The sequence below is a fragment of the Mercenaria mercenaria genome, chromosome 9 (assembly GCF_021730395.1).
Source record: "Mercenaria mercenaria strain notata chromosome 9, MADL_Memer_1, whole genome shotgun sequence".
Lineage (NCBI taxonomy): Eukaryota > Metazoa > Mollusca > Bivalvia > Venerida > Veneridae > Mercenaria > Mercenaria mercenaria.
This window is the reverse complement of record NC_069369.1, coordinates 66,883,812-66,902,261: the sequence shown is the minus strand read 5'-3', so window position 1 is coordinate 66,902,261 and position 18,450 is coordinate 66,883,812. Positions and strand designations below refer to the sequence as shown.

The 18,450-nt window shown below is 34.8% G+C and overlaps 2 protein-coding genes across 2 annotated transcripts in view; one reads left to right on the top strand and one right to left on the bottom strand.

Moving 5' to 3' along the window:
• LOC123546272 (uncharacterized) overlaps positions 1–5,752 on the bottom strand; it is a 34,831-nt gene extending 29,079 nt beyond the window's left edge. The window contains exon 1 of the mRNA XM_053551625.1: positions 5,565–5,752. Coding sequence (XP_053407600.1) covers positions 5,565–5,715 — 151 coding nt within the window. The 5' untranslated portion in view covers positions 5,716–5,752. The remainder of the gene's footprint in view (positions 1–5,564) is intronic.
• Positions 5,753–5,867: 115 nt separating this feature from the next.
• Positions 5,868–18,450, top strand: part of LOC123547343 (uncharacterized) — a 38,297-nt gene continuing 25,714 nt past the window's right edge. The window contains exon 1 of the mRNA XM_045334367.2: positions 5,868–5,984. The gene's annotated coding sequence lies outside the window, so the exon portion shown is untranslated. The remainder of the gene's footprint in view (positions 5,985–18,450) is intronic.

Below are 18,450 nucleotides of genomic sequence, written 5' to 3'. Positions count from 1 at the left end.
CCATACTTTGTACAGTCGAGCTAAAAAGTACGCTTTTTCCAAATTCTGAAGTTAACTAGAAGTTGCTTTTGTAGAAACAGCTCTTCCAAGACCAAAGTCCTGAGCATCAACAGTGACTTCATGTATCATGGAAGTGTCATTAGCAACGACAACGCAGCACACAAGGAAATACAAGCCAGGCTTAGCAAAGCCAGAAGTTCCTTCGCCAGGCTCAAGCCAATCTGGAAGTCAAGGCAATACAGCACCATCACAAAGCTCAAGCTCTATTCCAGTTTTGTGAAACGAGTTCTGCTATATGGTTCAGAGTGCTGGAGAGTAACCAAGAGTGACATGAAGAAACTCGGTGTCTTCCACAATTATTGTCTCAGGAGAATCTGTCGTATCTACTGGCCAAAGAAGATCTCCATTATGAAGAACTCTACAGGAGAAAAAACAGCCAGGACGCTGCCATTGAAATTAAACAACACAGAATGAATATTTTAGCATCAGTTTGCCATTTTAAACATGTGGCTCATAGATGGCTAGGTCACGTCCTCAGAATGGACCAGTCCCGACCACCATAAATAGCACTGAAATGGACACCACCTGGAAGAAGGAAACAAGGGCGCTGAAAAATAACATGGCGGCGCACCATCACACAAGAATTAAAAGAGATGGGGCTCTTGTGGGGCAAGGCACAACACGCTGCCAACGACAGACAGGTGGAGATGTACTGTTGACGCCTTATGTCCCGTTTGGGACGAAGAGGACTAAGTATGTAAGTAAGTAAAGGAGGTTTTAAGAGCAAAGGACAGTTTAAGCGAATTCCATGATTTTCAAATGCGATTGTGAAAATATTCAAGTGCCATGCTTAAATGATAATAATTAAATAAATCTTAATCAATACTTTAAAAAAAAAAAATGTTTTAAAATGCAATTTATAACCCCTGAAGCCATTGCCCAAATCACTTAATCAAGTTAGAAAGGTAATGATTTAGATCTTATCTGTTTTACAGTTTTATATTCAACAAAAAAAATCCAGAAAAATGCTGGTCTATAAAACCTCCTGGATTTTCATTAAATCTCCTGGATTTTCAACTGAAAACTCCCGGAAAATTTTCCATGGAATTTGGCATGTATGCAATTGTTTATTGTATTTCTAATTAAAACTTTCTTTTATTATGACCAGGGATAATGAATTATTGCTCGCTCTTTTTTTACTATGACTTTTAAAAGTTAATTAGATTTCCTATTATATTTTTATTACTAAAGGCATTATATTTATTTCATTTCAGTTAATTGTCTTATATTTTCGGTATATTTCATTTATTATTTTATTCAACCTATTATTATTTAAAGTTAACAATATCCAATAACTCCTTCAAAACTCATGATGATTTTATAAATACCAGTTTTCAAAGTCAAAGATATCATAAAAAAGCAAAAATGCCTTAAATTATTTAGGGGACAAAATTACCAAAAGGGGGACGAATTGACCAAAAGGAGGACGGGTTGACCAAAATGGGGACCAGTTGACCAAATTTTATCATGAGGGGGATGAAATGACCAAATCGTGGACGAGTTAACAGGGGGATGAGTTGACTGTCAGATGAGCTGACCTGATACTGTATAAGGTAATAGCAGAGCTACCGGCCCCACATTAAAGTTAGACATGTGAAAAAGAAAATGAATAAAACTGTGTATTGAATTACTATCGAGTTGAAAATTCGTAGTAAGTTTTTGGAATCGGTGTTGTTCGGGTTTCTTCCAGTACACAATGCTCATAGTAATTAATCAGTTAGACAGTACACAATGCTCATAGTAATTAATCAGTTAGACCACCAGAAGCGTCTTTCTTTTTAAATTTCTTTTTTATTTCAGTTTTTTCTTTTTTTATTTATTATGGGTTTTGAAATTATTGTAAAAAATAAAGTCATTCATGTGAAATTTAACAAGTGTTTTGTTAGTGATGTCAGGTTCCAATGTAGTACTGTCTGTACAGTAGTCAGTAGATAAAACTTTTTTTTTTAAAAAAGGTTTTTGGATCAAAATTTACAGGCACTGAACTGTGAAAAGCACAAAATGCTCTTCTCCCTGTTAACATATATTTCATCCACAAGCTTAAAGATCACTGACCAGAGTTTATTACTAGGAAAAAATCTACTGACTATGAATTATCAATAAACATCAAAAAGGCTCCTACTAGTAACTACCATTCCTATTCTATACCAGTTGTGCTTAAACATTAACCATAAAAATGCCATAGACTGTTAACTTCGCAGTTCAGTAAATAAAACAGAAGTTTTCGAGAATTTCGGCAAAAAAGTGATTTTCTCTGGGTAAAATTCTCATCATTAACTTCTAAAGATGGCTAGTCTTTTGGTTTTTAAACAAGCTTTGTACATGTAAATGATTTTCATTCTCCCATACCAGAGGTCTATCATAGCAGTATTTTGCCTTAAGGTACTTCCACAAATTGAAATTAGAAATTTATGTGAAAAATCAGGATCCTCGAAACAGCTTTCGAAATGCAAGGACATAAAATATATATCATAAAAGTTGAAAAGATATATCTGTAGGCAAACTTGCGAGCATGAAAGCTACGCTGAACCCTATTTCCATAGTGCTTTGGAAGAAAATGACTGAACATTTTTAGTGCAAAATTTTGGTATCGTATGCAACCTAAATTGCTATAAAATATTTATTTTCAAATCAAAGAAATACCAAAATAGTGCATACAAGCATTACTTTTTCAAGAAAATGTCGTAAAATATTCTAATGCGCAAAAAACGTGCACCGTTTTTCTAAAATATTTCGCCGTCATGTTTATTTCAAGGAAAAAATATATGATTGTTCTTTTACCTCAGATTTCCTTACTGAAATATGTATGTCTCCTTATTCATGGTTAGAGATATCCATTTAGTATAGTTTTTCACTGTCCGATCTCCTTAATCTGTTACCGATCCTTCACATTTAAAGAATAAACGCAATGGGTAATGATAGTGTTTCACTTTACAAACCTCTCTTAGACAAGAAAGCCGTTTCACTTAAAATTTGTAAGCATCCACTGGCAAAACATTAATGTGAGATCAGACCTTTTTCTAAAATAAAGTTGAATTTCAGTCATTTTCAAAAACTGGAAATGTTGCACATTGTGTTGAATTTATAAATAAAACAAAAATCCCCAAAATAAACCATTTTAGAACTTTTTCGGGAACTATACATTTCAGCCGAACAACGCATTTCAAGATGACACAAAACTGATTTCTCTTCGTAAACAATGTCAAAGTTCACCTGAGGAACATTGCTGAAAAAGTAAAAGTGCTTACCCTGTAGAAAACAATAAACTTTCAACTTTAAATGAATATAATGTTCTATAATTATTCCGATATAAACAACTGTTCGATCTTTTCGGTGAGAAATAAAAAGAAGCAAATTTAACTATTTGTTTACACTTCAACCACGTGAAATTAAAGGCATGTACTATCACGAGACTCCCGTGCATTTTGAACCTCGTGGTGAATAAACTGAATTTACTTTAAAGTATCATGTCTCAGTTGAACCAGTTATTTGTTAATTTCAGAGAAGTGTTTATGAACTTATGGATACGTACGAATATTTACTAGTCTACTTTATATTAACGACAATAGAAGACAAGTGTGCACACGGCAAATAGCAAGTCTATTATTTTCAGGTCTATACTGAAAACTGATCCCAATGTTCGTAATTTTCAGATAAAGAACTTGTTATCCTTGGTTTCGTAGACAGTCTTAGTACTGGACCGCTGCTTCCGCTGTCAACATCGCAGTAATCACTAATGTAAAGTCAGTGTGAAATTCAATACGCATTTATTATCGGTTTTAATCTATGAAAGTGTGCAAAAATATCATTATTAAACGAAGAACCAAGATACAGAAAAGTTACTTTTGAGATATTGCTGATTTTAATTATCATGTTTTCGCGTGAGAAGTTCAACTGATTGCATTTTGTAAAATGTTTCATAGTTATCTACAATTGTATACAAATTGTATTACCTACTAAAATATTTGGCTGTACATTTTTTCTGCGATTTATTCTCACTGTGTTTATTGAAAAACATGCTGCATAAATTCTCATATTGTATAAAAAGTCGATAGATCAAAATTGGTTAGTTTACGACGCATGAAACATCTAATAAGGAATCACTATACACATCAAAACTTGTCCCGGACCGGTATGCGGAAATACTGTGGCCAAATGTTTCAAGATTGTCTAAAAATATTTGCATATATCGTGATAAAGCAAATATTTCGATTGTTTTTATAATTTATAAATATAAAATCACATGTGTGTGAGAAAGTTACGTTAAGTAATTTCGGTAGTTAAAGCAGAAAGTGCCGAAAATTCCATTTGCTCCAAATCTTCTGTGAGATAAACAGCGCGTAAGTACATAAATTCCACTATAATGAATTAAACCTTTCTTATACTTGCACAATCCTTGAAAAGAATTTTGGATCATTGCCAAATCTTGCTCACATTAAGTCTGAGACTTGTCTTACAATTTTAGGCAGTTTGGTAGACCATACATAGAAAAATTATTGTCCGCACATTGCACTACTTTTATGTATGCTGAAAATAGCAATATGTACAAATTTATTTTCGTTTTAATACATGAGGTGGTCAGATTTGAAAACAGATTTTGTACTAAGTTAAGTTCTATTCAGTAAGACAATTCTCCTATGCACTAATTGAAACTTTGAACTAACTTTTGCCATTCATGAATTTTTAATAAAGTGTTTTGAAAGGATTTATAAATCTAACCAAAAATTTGGAAAAATACAGGTAAAAGATCTTCTTTGTTTATTTCTAAGTTTTAGTTTTACTTCTTATACAGCTACTTTTAGGTCAGATCTTGCAAACTGAGCTGCTTTTGTACTCTGGAATAGCTGCATTTGAATGCTTTTGTTCACTATATTTTCACACCTCAAATGAAGGTCACTCTAAATTGAAGATGGCGGAAGTACCTTAAAGTTGGACACATTCTTCTTTCTAAAAAGAACTGTAACTTTCTAAATAGTTCGTATATAGCATATTTGTAGAGTTTTTGCATGTCAAGAGTTAATCTTAACGCATTCTTGTTTGAAAACTGCTAAAATTATACTTAGACACAAAATCGCAGCTTGAAATTAATTGATTTACTTATGGTATGTATAAATAAAGGTCAATTGTAACTTTCAGTCATTTCTGTTGACTTTGATTTTTCTTAAAATGCCAAAAACTCGAAGTCAACAAAAATGGCTGAAACCCACAAATGACTTTAATTTATGCATGCTGTAAATAAACCAATTAATTCCAAGCTGCGGTTTTGAGGATAAATGTAATTTAATCAGTTTTCATACACACAATCTGTAAATTTACAGATTGAAAAATCTGTAAATTTACAGATTGAAAAATCTGTATATTTATAGATTATCTGTAAATTTACAGATAATCTGTAAATACTCCACTTTCCTAGACCTGCATAAGCTTGTCTGGTAGTGGGTTACAAATGGACAAACTTGTGCAGGAGTGCACATTTTGGGCCATATATGGCCTAGGATACTCACTCAAATTCTCAAAAGGACCAAGAATGTACAGCAGCCTTGGCAGTTCATAAAATGTCTTGTCAATATCTTTCATCCAATATTTATCGAACGATAATGCAATTCTTCTGTAACAGCATCGTTTCAATGTCTTCACTGCTTTGAACCTCGGCATTCTCTGATTTCTCGCTTTTCTGACTTTTCCCGTGACAAAATTAAACGCTTACTTTCGTTTGAGTAGCGCTCTATTGACACAGATTTTAAAGCTGCTGGTTCCTCTGAAATTTATTGATCGTGTGTCCCAATTGAACATCGTGCAGACAACCAGCAAACCGGACCTTCATATGCAGTAGCCGAAACGCTATTAGTTCAGGAATTTCAGCAACTTTCGACTCCAGATGGCAACTTATTAGGAGAAAATGTTTAAAATATTATTCAATTAAGGTATTGCTATGATACAAGTGAATAGAATGATATCTATTGTTGTTAAATCGTTTGAAAACGTCTTAAGTATTCAAAGTTGACAGGAATCGGATAGTGTAATTTCGGGTAGTTTAAAATTAGGAAGTCAGCGGCCTAAGACTATAGAGTTGTGGAACCTATGCTCATGGTATTTCTATGCTCGTAGTATCTCGATAAATACCCTCTCTCTAGAAGCACAGATGAAAATATTTTATCATGCTACAGCAAGGGCGTAGGAGCTGGGGCGGCACTTGCCGCCCCAATATTTCAAGGAGCGGAGAAATGCCGAATTCGTTAATTCTTGAAAATGCTAGAAAATATAATTGAGAATAAATACAGTGGTCTTGCCTTGCCAATTATCAATTTATCATGAAGTGCATCGGCAACTGATATGTAAACAGAATCTTGTCATATCGTTGACACCTTGCTAGATCACCTTGTATAAAATCGATAATCCGCAATGACCAAGGTACATGTATTAATTAATGAAAGTTAATCATATTTAATTGCTTACTGCTGAACAGATTATAGACACTTGATATTAATGTTGTGTCTCAAATTTTGCCAAAAAGGGTAAATATCTTGAGTAATCTCAGTAAAACACAAACGCAAATCGGCATCTTTAGATGTCTATAATATATTTAATTAAATATTTTTGACACCTAAACATTTAGTTTGAAGTATCAAAGAAACAAGTCATAATGATTAAATTCAACGGATCAAATGAAGGAAGATCTTCCTACGTTACATTAACAAATATTACAGCTTCTACTTAAAAATGGAAAATTTTGCGTCTCCAAAGCAATTATTCGGGTATATATTCAGCGTTTATTTCAGAAACAGTGAATTGCGTTTTACCTTTATAATACCATTTAATAACTAAAATGGCATAAAATTTGTTTGGATTACATTGTTTGTATCTAACATCGTACCGCCATTACAGTGTTTAAACACAGTAAACTGTAAGTAGGGGCGAAAACATCATTTACTCTATATGCAAAATTTCCCCAAACCAAGCCCCTCCGCCGCTCCAATGCTCAAATTGTCACTATGCCCCTGTACAGTGCTTTTTCTAGATGTTGACTTGTTGATCTGACACCAGTGAACATCTACATCTACGGAGATACTCCCAACAATCAATTTCTGATCATAACTGGGAGGTCGGGGCAGTTGTTAAAAGCATGTTGCTATGTTACATGATACATGGTTATTCATGTTGTTAAAAGAGTGAGAGCAGTAATATATACAGCTTGTTAAAAATAAAAACAGGATGATGACATTAGTACATAATACGAGTCTAGGTCAGATGTGAAGCACTGAAGGTTCACACTGTCCTTGATGTTATAAGGTAAGGCGTTCCAGCATCTGATTGTGCGGGGAAAAAGGAATTCATATGATATTGTGTTCTTGAAGATGGAATGATAAAGTTTAAATTTCTAGAGGTTGTCAGGTGGTTATGATCTACAGAGACGAGGTTGTGTGATATTTTATACAACAGAATTAAAGATGCATGTATTCTTCTTTGTTCTAATGTCTGCCATTTAAGACTTTCAAGCATTGATGTTACATTGCTTTGGTATGAGTAGTCATTCATTATTGAACATATCTGGCTGCAGCTCTTTGTACCTTTTCTATCCCATATGTTAAGTTTTTCTGCCATGGATGCCATATGGTGTTACAGTATTCTAATTGTGGGCAAACGTATGTTTTGTAGGCAGTTTCTTTGATATTACGGTTATTACATTGTACATTTCTTTTTATAAATCTGAGGGTGTTACTACTTTTGAAGATGTAAGTTCAATATGTTTTGACTTGTCAAAGAATAGTCTAGCTATTCTACTCACACTGGCATCGGCGTCACACCTTGGTTAAGTTTTTGCATGCAAGAATATACAGCTATCATTTAAAGGCATATAGCTTTGAAACTTATTTTTTTTTTTTTCTAGGTCAATAACCAACCTCACTGGGTCAAGTTCTATAACTCTGACGTGTATTTTACGCAAATTATGCCCCCTTTTGGACTTAGAAAATTCTGGTCGAAGTTTAACATGCAATTTACTATCTCCAAAACTAATGCAGATATTGAATTGATACTTCACATGTGTCTATGGGGTTATAAAACTAGTTGATTGCACCAAGTCCCATAACTCTGACCTTAATTTTGGCCAAATTATGCCCCCTTTTGGGCTTAGAAAATTCTGGTTAAAGTTTTGTGTGCAAGTACATACAGCGATTAAAAGGCATATAGATTTGAAACTTATTTTTAGCTCACCTGAGCATTGCTCAGGTGAATTTTTGTGATTGCTCGATGTCCGGCGTCTGTCTGTCGTCTGTCTGTCGTCTGTCAACATTTAGCTTATGTATGCGATAGAGGCTGTATTTTTCAACTGACGTTCATGAAATTTGGTCAGAATGATTATCTTGATGAAATCTAGGCCAAGTTCGAAACTTGGTCATCTGGGGTCAAAAACTAGGTCATTAGGTCAAATCAAAGAAAAACATTGTGTATGCGCAGTGTTCGAAATTCGCGGTAGTCCAACAGCCCGTGGCTACCAAATTTCAGCTTGGGCTACCGATTTGCTGCAGGTACAAGCCCGACCAGGCTACCGAATTTTCCTAATTTGTTTAAAAAATCATGCTAATTAAACGAGTACTGCATCCAGACTGAGAAACGCTTATGGAATTATTGTTGGTTTTGCACTCTCACGTGTTGACAATCAAACACAGTGTCAAAGACGTAACCGCAGCGCTAATTGGCTGAATACAACCACCTTTAGCGTAACGGATAATTTGATTAGCTTTCATACTTCTCGCGAAAATCTCACAAGGACTTGCAGTAGGGGGAGCTTAAATTATGCTATCAGCGTGTGTGTAAATGTGTATTCAGCACTCGTTATTACATCTTGCAAATTGTCAACAGTCCGAGTTGCAGTAATTGGCGAGTCCGGATCCTAAAAAATTGGGCGTATCAGTTTAGATTTTGTTTTAGCAAGGAGTGTCATGTCCGATGCTTTTGGACTCTGACGATGCTGATCTGGACTGGAGTATTTAGAGTTAAAATTTTTCAAAAACATGGCAGACATGTACTGTATGTCTTTTTTTATTGCTTCAAACATGCATAGAGATGTCTGTAAAACAAAATGTTATATGGTGCAAAAATTATGTATTTTAAGGTATTAAAGTTCGGGCTAGTGAAATTGGTGTCGGGCTTGGAAAATTTCCAATCTGGTAGCCCGAACAGGCTAGTGGATTCAAATCTGAATTTCGTACACTGTATGCGATAGAGGCTGTATTTTTCAATTAATCTTCATGAATTTTGGTCAGAATGATTACCTTGATGAAATCTAGGCAAAGTTCGAAAATGGGTCATCTGGGGTCAAAAACTAGGATGGTCACTAGGTCAAATCAAAGAAAAACCTTGTGTATGCAATAGAGGCTGTATTTTTCAATTAATCTTTATGAATTTTGGTCAGAATGATTACCTTGATGAAATCTAGGCCGAGTTCAAATATGGGACATCTGGGGTCAAAAACTAGGTCACTAGGTCAAATCAAAGAAAAACCTTGTGTACGCTATAGAGGCTGTATTTTTCAATTAATCTTCATGAATTTTCGTCAGAATGATTACCTTGATAAAATCTAGGCAACGTTCGAAAATGGGTCATCTGGGGTCAAAAACTAGGTCACTAGGTCAAATCAAAGAAAAACCTTATGTATGCGATAGAGGCTGTATTTTTCAATTAATCTTCATGAATTTTGGTCAGAATGATTACCTTGATAAAATCTAGGCAAAGTTCGAAAATGGGTCATCTGGTGTCAAAAACTAGGTCACTAGGTCAAATCAAAGAAAAACATTGTGTATGTGATAGAGGCTATATTTTTAGCTCGACTATTCGAAGAATAGTCTAGCTATTCTAATCACCCTGGCGTCGGCGTTGGCTTCGGCGTCGGCGTCACACCTTGGTTAAGTTTTTGCATGCAAGTACATACAGCCATCAGTGAAAGGCATATAGCTTTGAAACTTATTTCTTCTTTTTCTAGGTCAATTACCAACCTCTCTGGGTCAAGTCCCATAACTCTGACATGTATTTTGAGCAAATTATGCCCCCTTTTGGACTTAGAAAATTTTGGTTAAAGTTTTACATGCAAGTTACTATCTCCAAAACTAATGCAGATATTGATTTGAAACTTCACATGTGTCTTCGGGGTTATAAAACTAGTTGATAGCAGCAAGTCCCATAACTCTGACTTTCATTTTGGCCAAATTATGCCCCCTTTTGGACTTAGAAAATTCTGGTTAAAGTTTTGCGTGCAAGTACATACAACTATTTCTAAAAGGCATATAGATTTAAAACTTATTTTTTCTTTTTCTAGATCAATTACCAACCTCACTGGGTCAAGTCCCATAACTCTGACATGTTATTTGAGCAAATTATGCCTCCTTTTAGACTTAGAAAATTTTGGTTAAAGTTTTACATGCAAGTTACTATCTCCAAAACTAATGCAGATATTGATTTGAAACTTCACATGTGTCTTCGGGGTTATAAAACTAGTTGATAGCAGCAAGTCCCATAACTCTGACTTTCATTTTGGCCAAATTATGCCCCCTTTTGGACTTAGAAAATTCTGGTTAAAGTTTTGCGTGCAAGTACATACAACTATTTCTAAAAGGCATATAGATTTAAAACTTATTTTTTCTTTTTCTAGATCAATTACCAACCTCACTGGGTCAAGTCCCATAACTCTGACATGTTTTTTGAGCAAATTATGCCCCCTTTTAGACTTAGAAAATTTTGGTTAAAGTTTTACATGCAAGTTATTATCTCCAAAAATAATGCAGATATTGATTTGAAACTTCACATGTGTCTTCGGGGTTATAAAACTAGTTGATAGGATCAAGTCCCATAACTCTGACTTTCATTTTGGCCAAATTATGCCCCCTTTTGGACTTAGAAAATTCTGGTTGAAGTTTTGCGTGCAAGTACATACAGCTATTACTAAAAGGCATATAGATTTGAAACTTATTTTTTCTTTTTCTAGATCAATTACTAACCTCACTGGATCAAGTCCCAAAACTCTGGCATGTATTTTGGGCAAATTATGCCCCCTTTTGGACTTTGAAAATTCTGGTTAAAGTTTTACATGCAAGTTACTATCTCCAAAACTAATGCAGATATTGAATTGAAACTTCTCATGTGCCTTCGGGGTTATAAAACTAGTTGATAGCAGCAAGTCCCATAACTGATATGCATTTTGGTCAAATTATTCCCCCTTTTGAACTTAAAACTCTTTTGATATTTAACTTTTTTGGGTAATATTTTCCTGCTTCTGGGTCAATATTTCGAATAGTCGAGCTTGGCTGTCTTACGGACAGCTCTTGTTCAATTAATCTTCATGAATTATGGTCAGAATGATTGCCTTGATGAAATCTAGGTCAAATCTGAATATGGGTCATCTGGGGTTAAAAACTAGGTCACTAGATCAAATCAAAGGAAAAGCTTGTATATGCGATAGAGGCTGTATTTTTCAATTGATCTTCCTGAAATTAAGTCAAAATGATTACCTTAATGAAATCTAGGCCAAATTTGAAAATGGGTCATCTTGGGTCAAAAAGTAGGTCACTAGGTCAAATCAAAGAAAAACCTATTGTATGCGATAGAGGCTGTATTTTTCAATTAATCTTCATGAATTTTCGTCAGAATGATTACCTTGATGAAATCTAGGCAAAGTTCGAAAATGGGTCATCTGGGGTCAAAAACTAGGTCACTAGGTCAAATCAAAGAAAAACCTTATATATGCGATAGAGGCTGTATTTTTCAATTAATCTTCATGAATTTTGGTCAGAATGATTACCTTGATAAAATCTAGGCAAAGTTCGAAAATGGGTCATCTGGGGTCAAAAACTAGGTCACTAGATCAAATCAAAGAAAAACATTGTGTATGTGATAGAGGCTGTATTTTTCAATTAATCTTCATGAATTTTGGTCAGAATGATTGCCTTGATGAAATCTAGGTCAAATCTGAATATGGGTCATCTGGGGTCAAAAACTAGGTCACTAGATCAAATCAAAGGAAAAGCTTGTATATGCGATAGAGGCTGTATTTTTCAATTGATCTTCCTGAAATTAAGTCAAAATGATTACCTTAATGAAATCTAGGCCAAATTTGAAAATGGGTCATCTTGGGTCAAAAAGTAGGTCACTAGGTCAAATCAAAGAAAAACGTTGTGTATGTGATAGAGGCTGTATTTTTCAATTGATCTTCATGAAATTTGGTCAGAATGATAGCCTTGATGAAATCTAGGTCAAGTTCGAATATGGGTCATCTTGAGTCAAAAACTAGGTCACTAGGTCAAATCAAAGAAAATATTTACTTATACTCAATATTTTTGCTCCAATTTTAATGATAATTGGTCAGAATATTTTTTTCCATGAAATCACTAGGTCAAACATGTTTACTCTGTTTAATATGCTGTGTTATGGTGTGTTTCTCAGTTGAGCGACCTAGGGCCATCTTGGCCCTCTTGTTTCTTTTTCTAGGTCAATTACCAACCTCACTGGGTCAAGTCCAATAACTGACATGTATTTTGGGCAAATTTGCTCCCTTCTGGACTTTTACATGTAAGTTACATCTCTAAAACTAATGAGATATTGAATTGAATCTTCACATGTGCTTTCAGGGTTATAAAACTAGTTGATAGCAGCAAGGCCCATAACTCTGGTGTGCATTTTGGTCAAATTATGTCCCCTTTTGAACTTAGAACTATTTTGATATTTAACATTTTGGGTAATAATTTATTATTCCTGCTTGTGGGACAATATTTCGAATAGTCAAGCTTAGCTGTCTTACGGACAGCTCTTGTTAACTTGATCTTCATGAAATTTGGTCAGAATGATAACCTTGATGAAATCTAGGCCAAGTTTGAAAATGGGTCATCTGGGGTCAAAAACTATGTCACTAAGTCAAATCAAAAGAAAGCCTTGTGTATGCGATAGAGGCTGTATTTTTCAAATGATCTTTGTGAATTTTGGTCAGAATGATTGCCTTGATAAAATCAAGGTCAAGTCGAATATGGGTCATCTTGGGTTAAAAAGTAAGTCACTGGGTCAAATCAAAGAAAAACCTTGTGTATGCAATAGGGGCTGCATTTTGTACCAGATCTTCATGAAATTTGATCAGAATGTTTGTCTTGATGTAGTCTAGGTTGAGTTTGAATATGGGTCATCTAGGGTCAAAAGCTAGGTCAAATTAAAGAACATTGTGTACACAATAGGGGCTGCATTTTACACTGGATATTCTTAAAATTTAGTCAGAATGATTGCCTTAATGAATTCTACGTCAAGTTAGAATATGGGTCATCTGTGGTCAAAAACAGGTCACTCGGTCAAATCAAAAAAACAAACTTTGTGTATGCGATAGAGACTGTATTTTTCAATTGATTTTCATGAAATTTGGTCAGAGTAATTGCCTTGATGAATTCTACGTTGAGTTAGAATATGGGTCATCTGTGGTCAAAAGCAGGTCACTCAATCAAATCAAAGAAAAACCTTGTGTATATGATAGAGACTGTATTTTTCAAGTGATTTTCACGAAATTGGGTCAGAATGATAGCATTGATGAAATTATGGTCAAGTTTGAATATTGGTCATCTGGGGTCAAAAACTAGGTAGCTAGGACAAATCAAAGAAAAATGTTTTGTATGTGATATAGGCTGTATTTGTCAATTGAGGTTCATGAAATTTGGTCAGAATGATTGCCTTGATCAAATCTAGGTCAAGTTTGAATGTAGGTCATCTTGGCTCAAAAACTAGGTCACTAGGTCAAATGGAAGAAAATACATGTTTACACTTAAGAGACCACATTTTTGGTCCAATCTTAATGAAAATTGGTCAGAATATTTGTTTCTATTTAAGCACTAGGTCAAACATGTAAACACTGTTATGGTGTGTTTCTCAGGTGAGCGACCTAAGGCCATCTTGGCCCTAATGTTTTTTGCACTTGTCAAAGACGTAACCGCAATGCTACAGTAAAACACCGTTCGGTCGAGGTCGCAAGGGGATGAGAAAAATGCTCGAGTTATCCATGGTTTTGAGCGACCCAAACATTGACCAACATACGAAGAAAATTGAAGTTACTTTTACCGATTTTCATCGGGACCGTTTGCAGAGTAAACGGTGATGCGTAATAATAACATAATTGTGACATTTTAAAAGAAGAAACGTATTACAAACGTTTTCTATGATAGACGTTTTCAATAGGTAATTTGTAAATTGCACATATGAAGAAACAACTAAGACTTTTTTATTTATATTCATCAACAAGTGCATATCATAATTATCGTCTCAATTTAATGAAAATGCTATATTACTGCCTTCATTTGCATCGAAACAACAGTTATGCTGATTAAAATACTAAGATCTCATAACTATCTTCTCGATCCCGCAGAAAAGATGTTTTAAGTAATCAGTAATTGATCGATATTTGATCAATAAAACTTTTCTTTAACCGTTTATCAATAATTAATCTCATTATAAGATCAAATATACCGACAAACAAATATTTAAGATAGTCTGGGAATAGACTACACAATTCTCATGGTGTGTGAAAATTTTTGATTAACCGATACATTCTGGCCGCCGAAGGTGTGAAAAATTTTGACACTTCTGCTCGAGTTTGCCAGAAGAAACAAAGAATAAATTGATACACAGGGACCAGGCATCATGCTCGAGCGATCGAGTTGTCGATGCTCAACCCAGCCATGGTAATTTCGCATAGAAGATAGAAGGAAATCGGCCGGGACTACATGAATTGCTCGAGCGAGTCCGGGTGCTCGAGTCATCGATGCTCGAGCGAGCGGTGTTTCACTGTAATTGGCTGAATTCAAGTGTAACGGATAATTTGATTAGCTTTCACACTTCTCGCAAAAATCTCACAACTACCTGAAGAAGGCAGCGCTTAAATCATACTATCAGCATGTGTATGTGTGTGTAGTAATTGGCAAATACGGGTCTTAAAAAAATCTTCAATTTCGTTAGGCAAGGAGTGACATGTCCGATGATTTTGGACTCTGGTGATGCTGATCTGGATTGGAGTATTCAAAGCTAAAATTGTTCGAAAACATGGCAAACATATATGTCTTTCTTTATTCCTTCAAACATGCATAGATGTCTGTAAAAAAAATGGTATATGGTGCAACAATTAAGTATTTTATGGTGTTAAAGTTTAGGCTAGTAAAATTGGTGTTGGGCTTTGAAAATTTCCTATCTGGTAGTCCGAACGGGCAAGTGGATTCAAATCTGAATTTCATACACTGCAAACAGGGAGCAAATTACTATATTTAGTATAAAGTATCCTGTTTGGGTAGTAGGGAAAAACCCATAAACTGTTTTCTGAATGGGAAGTTTCTCCTACTGACATGTGCAGCAAAAAATTAACTCTAAGAAAACATCATTTGAAACCTTAATGATTTTTTTCCCATGAATTTTAAGAAATTGAACAGAAAATGTCCTAGAGAAATGATGTCAGTTGTAGTCATTTAGAAAACCTTAACACTTTCACCCATTTCAGTAAACTAATTTTTTTGAGTGTTTTTATTTTCAATATCTTACTAACCTGTATAAAACATACTTTTATATCAAATTTGTTAATCAATAGAATTATAACTGTGAGAAGACATTTTGCCAACATAATAATAAATAATTGCACTTCATAAAATTTTGATTATACAAGATAATATTGTGTGTCATGACAGAGTATTTTTTAAATGATCCTTAATTATTAAGACAAAAAAGGAAAGAAAAAAAATAATAAGAAAACAGGATATGCAGATAATAATCAGTGTTTTGGCAATTAATTATTTGAAGAAATTGTTGAAAATTGGTAATGCCCTGGCTGATTGAACCCATTGTAAAAGCACACAAAGTCAAGTAATTTCCTTCCTTGATGCACATCAGCCCTTTTTAGCTCACCTGAGCAATGCTCAGGTGAGTTTTTCTGATCGCTCGATGTCCGGCGTCTGTCGTCCGTCGTCTGTCGTCTGTCGTCTGTCGTCTGTCGTCTGTCAACATTTAGCTTGTGTATGCGATAGAGGCTGTATTTTTCAATTAATCCTCATGAATATTGGTCAGAATGATAATCTTGATGAAATCTAGGCCGAGTTCGAAAATGGGTCATCTCGGGTCAAAAACTAGGTCACTAGGTCAAATCAAAGAAAAACCTTGTGTATGCGATAGAGGCTGTATTTTTCATTTAATCTTCATGAATATTGGTCAGAATGATAACTTTGATGAAATCTAGGCCGAGTTCGAAAATGGGTCATCTCGGGTCAAAAACTAGGTCACTAGGTCAAATCAAAGAAAAACCTTGTGTATGCGATAGAGGCGGTATTTTTCAAATAATCTTCATGAATATTGGTCAGAATGATAATCTTGATGAAATCTAAGCCGAGTTCGAAAGTGGGTCATCTGGGGTCAAAAACTAGGTCACTAGGTCAAATCAAAGAAAAACCTTGTGTATGCGATAGAGGCTGTATTTTTCATTTAATCTTCATGAATATTGGTCAGAATGATAACCTTGATGAAATCTAGGCCGAGTTCGAAAATGGGTCATCTCGGGTCAAAAACTAGGTCACTAGGTCAAATCAAAGAAAAACCTTGTGTATGCGATAGAGGCGGTATTTTTCAATTAATCTTCATGAATATTGGTCAGAATGATAATCTTGATGAAATGTAAGCCGAGTTTGAAAGTGGGTCATCTGGGGTCAAAAACTAGGTCACTAGGTCAAATCAAAGAAAAACCTTGTGTATGCCTTAGAGGCTGTATTTTTCAATTCTTCTTCATGAGTATTGGTCAGAATGATAACCTTGATGAAATCTAGGCCGAGTTCGAAAATGGGTCATCTTGGGTCAAAAACTAGGTCACTAGGTCAAATCAAAGAAAAACCTTGTGTATGCGATAGAGGCTGTATTTTTCAATTGATCTTCATGAATTTTGGTCAGAATGATTGCCTTGATGAAATCTAGGTCGAGTTCGAAAATGGGTCATCTCGGGTCAAAAACTAGGTCACTAGGTCAAATCAAAGAAAAACCTTGTGTATGCGATAAAGGCGGTATTATTCAATTGATCTTCATGAATTTTGGTCAGAATGATTACCTTGATGAAATCTAGGCCGAGTTCGAAAATGGGTCATCTGGGTCAAAAACTAGGTCACTAGGTCATATCACGTAAAAACCTTGTGTATGCGATAGAGGCTGCATTTTTCAATTGATCTTCATGAATTTTGGTCAGAATGATTACCTTGATGAAATTTAGACCAAATTCGAAAATGGGTCATCTTGGGTCAAAAACTAGGTCACTAGGTCAAATCAAAGAAAAACCTTGTGTATGCAATAGAGGCGGTATTTTTCAACTGATCTTCATGAAATTTAGGCAGAATGATTGCCTTGATAAAATCTAGGCCGAGTTCGAAATTGGGTCATCTGGGGTCAAAAACTAGGTCACTAGGTCAATCAAAGAAAAACATTGTGTATGCAATAGAGGATGTATTTTTCAATTGATCTTCATGAAATTTGGTTAGAGTGATTGCCTTGATGAAATCTAGGTCGATTTTGAATATGGGTTATCTGAGGTCAAAAACTAGGTCACTAGTTGAAATTAAAGAAAAATCTTGTGTATGCGATAGAGACTGTTTTTTTCAATTGATTTTTATGAAATTTGGTCAGGTTGATTGCCTTGATGAAATCTAGGTCGAATTTGAATATGGGTCATCTGAGGTCAAAAACTAGGTCACTTGGTCAAATCAAAGAAAAAACTTCTGTATGTGATAGAGGCTGTATTTTTCAGTTGATCTTCATGAATTTTGGTCAGAATGATTGCCTTGATAAAATCTAGGTCGATTTTGAACATGGGTCATCTAGGGTCAAAAACTAGGTCATATCTAAGAAAATGCTTGTTTTATCGCAAGAGACCAATTTTTTGGTCCAATCTTAATGAAAATTGGTCAGAATATTTGTTTCCATGAAATCACAAGGTCAAACATGTTTTACACTGTTATGGAGTGTTTCTTAGGTGAGCGACCTAGGGCCATCTTGGCCCTCTTGTTTGTTTTTGAAGCCTTCAGGTATAAAGTTGTTGCTGTTAGATATTTCTTTTTATTTCTGCATGAAATAACAAGAAATGCAAGTAAAGATACCACTGTTCAGCTTTAGTATAGGTGAAAGATATATATGGAAACTCTGTTTTCTCAGTGTTTTGACAGATTTGTTTTTAGAATTTTTAGAAATTACAGTATTTTCTGTTGTTTAACCTTTAGCTTGATGGTGACAAGTGATTCTGCCTTTGTGACCCTTGCAGATTAAGATCAGCCTGCACTGGTTGCTATTCTGAGTCAGTCAGAAACTTTCAGTAGACACTCCTTTGAAATGTAAGTGGTACAGCCTAAACTGAATGAT